Below are 3,080 nucleotides of genomic sequence, written 5' to 3' on the forward strand. Positions count from 1 at the left end.
TCTTATCTGGTTTCGCTTTGGGTGGTGGCATATACGAACCTATTATAAGCTTATTATTTAATATCACAAGTCTAGTTAAATGTGCCGTATACCAATGTTATTGAATTTACGTTTCTATAATAGTATTCAGTGGCGGATCCAGGACTTTCTAAAGGGGGGACGGGGGCACCACTTATTATAAACATATAAAACTTTTTTGGAATGCACTATTTTAATCTTATTTGGCAGATCAATTGAATTAAAAAGTTAGCATTAACTGATATTAGATAAACCTTTCACCAAAAAAATATCATGCCAACGATGAGATGAATCGAACCGGGGTCGCTATAATTGAAACCAAAGTTTTTAACCACTCGGCCACCTGAGATACACATAAGTGAAGTAGAATAAATACTATATAAACCTACAGTAACGTAGGTATGTATTGATTGCATTCAACGATACTGTATTACGGATGTCATTGTCATTTAATTTAATTGAAGTAAAAACAACTGGACAACAAATTCCAGAAAGGGTTTCAAATAAATTATTCTGTATTAAACTATTAATTTACAAAGGGTCTAGCATGAATCAAAGAACTGGACGTTAATAAAGGCCGAAATGGAAAGTTTCAAGGCGGCAACTTTTTTAATTAAAACTTTTGTTAAATGTACGTCATGCACACACATACCTTGTTGACACACAATGACATTATTAGAAGCAATAACGAACATAAACTGTGCACATGTTAAAAGTTTAAAACATCTTATATTTCTGGTATAGGATATATTCTAAAAACAGTAAACTAACCCGTATAACTGCAGCCATATTTGTTTACTTTTGATCAGCTGTCTGTGTAAAATGCGGCGCCGATTTATCATTATCGAATATTCGGGCCCCGATGTCATTTTCAAGAGACTTTTTCGTGTCGTATACTATACAGTATTATACTTTGAAATTGCCTTACCATAAATACTGGAACACGAGAATCAGGTTCAATTGTTTACTTGCTCAAATAATGATAAAAACTTTGAATTGTGAAAAAACTTATTTGTACAGTTAAATCAATAAAGATGTGCCACAAAAAAAAGATAACTTGCCGGCCAGCTTGGGGGGGGGGGGGCACAGGCTCGTAGGTATATTCGCCACTGGTAATATTTGTAAACATTTTAAACACAAGGAAGCGGGACTGGAGAACCCATACTGTATGGATGCAATTAGTGAAACCTTTTTAAACACTACACTTCTTTAATTTCATCAGTAACACTGCATTTTATACAAACGTGGGTTCGGAAACTGCATCATTCATTTTTACCCTGTGATCCTTGAAAAAAAACATGGCAAGAGTAAAGAGAAGGGTAATTAACATTAAAACAACAAACAGATAGTGTCAGAACATTCGACAACGTGTTTAATCAAGATACAAAAACATCACTTTACTTCTTTAGTTTCATTACAAAACACTGCATTTTATACACACGTGGGATCGACAACTGTCTCATTCATTTTCACCCTGTGATCATTGACAAAAACATGGCAAGAGTAAAGAGGAGAGTAATGATCATTAAAACAACAAACACAATAATGTCAGAACATTCGACAACGTGCCGCCACTCGATTGGTTTTTCATCATCCTCGGATTTGCCACTTATGGCACGTCCATTGTCATCAAAAGAATGGCCAGCTAAGTCTTCCGTTGGAAATGGCTCATCAGTAATTGTATCCGATATACACCATGCTTCCGAAATGGCAGAGGGCGGTCGGCCCACAAAGATTGAATCGTTAGGTTCTTTACTTTTACCACCTTTGGAATCATCACACAATGTCTCATGTTCGTGCCCACTGTCCGTTCTAAATGTTACTCTCATGGAAGTGTAACTACCGTCAGTCACATCGACACTGTTCCGTTTCCGAAAAGCCGATCGCAATATATTCCGTCCTCGGCTAGTTCGCGACAATGGTCGATTTCCCCGTGAACTCGGTCGACTTTCTTGTGCGGATATAGTTCGGTTTGGTGATATGGGACGTACTCGATGGTTGAAGAAAGATACGGATCTTGATGTTGGCCTAGATGCTACAAAATCAATGCGCTCTCCGATAGGGCTGCTATTTAAAACCTCACGAACGATTTCTTCGTCGTTTTCATTTTCTATTATATTGTTTTCGTTATTTTTACAACTAGTTACACTTATCACTCTAACTTGTGACCCGTTAGCCTGCTCTGCATTAAGCTGGTCGTCTGGTGCATTAGGGTTTTCATTTATGTCTGTTTCATCCTCGACCACGCCATTCCATTCGTTTTGGATATCGATAGGTCTAGTAATTTTATCAATATTATCATCAATATTGTCAGCTTCTATTAATGATTCAGTGACGTGTTCATTGATGTCATTACTTTCATTGTGCTTTTTGAGATCATCTATATTTTCCAACTCTTCCTCGCTCGTGTTAGTCTCGTCCGAATTACATGTGGAATCATTGACATAGTATTTCGATAAACTTTCCTCACTTTCCATTGATATTTTACTAGAAATACTTTCTTTGTCATCATCAGGATAAAACTTATCATCTTTTTTTGTATCCCAATCGAAACGAATAGAAGCTGCTGTAACCATTCTTTCAATTCCAAGGGCAGTTGCGCCGCGTTCAAGATACATACAATCATACTTTGGAAACAAATGCTCAATTGGAACTCTGGTGTCATCTTCACTTTCTGTATCTTTGATTTCTTCTACACTCATTTCTTCAACATTTTCTTGTTCTAGTTCCTTTGGTAATTGTGATAAAATATTAATTACTTTATCTCTGTTCTGTAATACAAGTCTGACAAGTGCTTGGATTTTCCGTGGAATGGAATAACGTTTTGTCTCAAGGGTGGCAGCTCGTATTTGCATGACCGTAAAGGCTGTAGAGAGGGCACTTACAATTGCCATTGTAAGGGAGTATGCTGCATACAAGGATATATTGTCTGAATTATCCGGCATGGTGTCATTAACCACAATCAAAACAACCACAAATGATAGAAATACTGATATGCTGAAACCTGACTTCTCACCACTTTCAACGGGAATAATATAACGGAACACGGTTAGAAAGGCCAA

General features: G+C 36.9%; 1 protein-coding gene across 4 annotated transcripts in view; it reads right to left on the reverse strand.

The window, feature by feature from the left end:
- Positions 1 to 1,225: 1,225 nt before the first annotated feature.
- Positions 1,226 to 3,080, reverse strand: part of LOC128217721 (uncharacterized) — a 14,578-nt gene continuing 12,723 nt past the window's right edge. For all 4 annotated transcript variants that reach the window (XM_052925192.1, XM_052925109.1, XM_052925272.1 and 1 more), the window contains one exon: positions 1,226 to 3,080. This exon is cut by the window's right edge and continues 216 nt beyond it. In XM_052925192.1, coding sequence (XP_052781152.1) covers positions 1,488 to 3,080 — 1,593 coding nt within the window. In that variant the 3' untranslated portion in view covers positions 1,226 to 1,487.

The sequence above is a fragment of the Mya arenaria genome, chromosome 1 (genome assembly GCF_026914265.1).
Source record: "Mya arenaria isolate MELC-2E11 chromosome 1, ASM2691426v1".
In the NCBI taxonomy this organism is placed as follows: Eukaryota; Metazoa; Mollusca; class Bivalvia; order Myida; family Myidae; genus Mya; species Mya arenaria.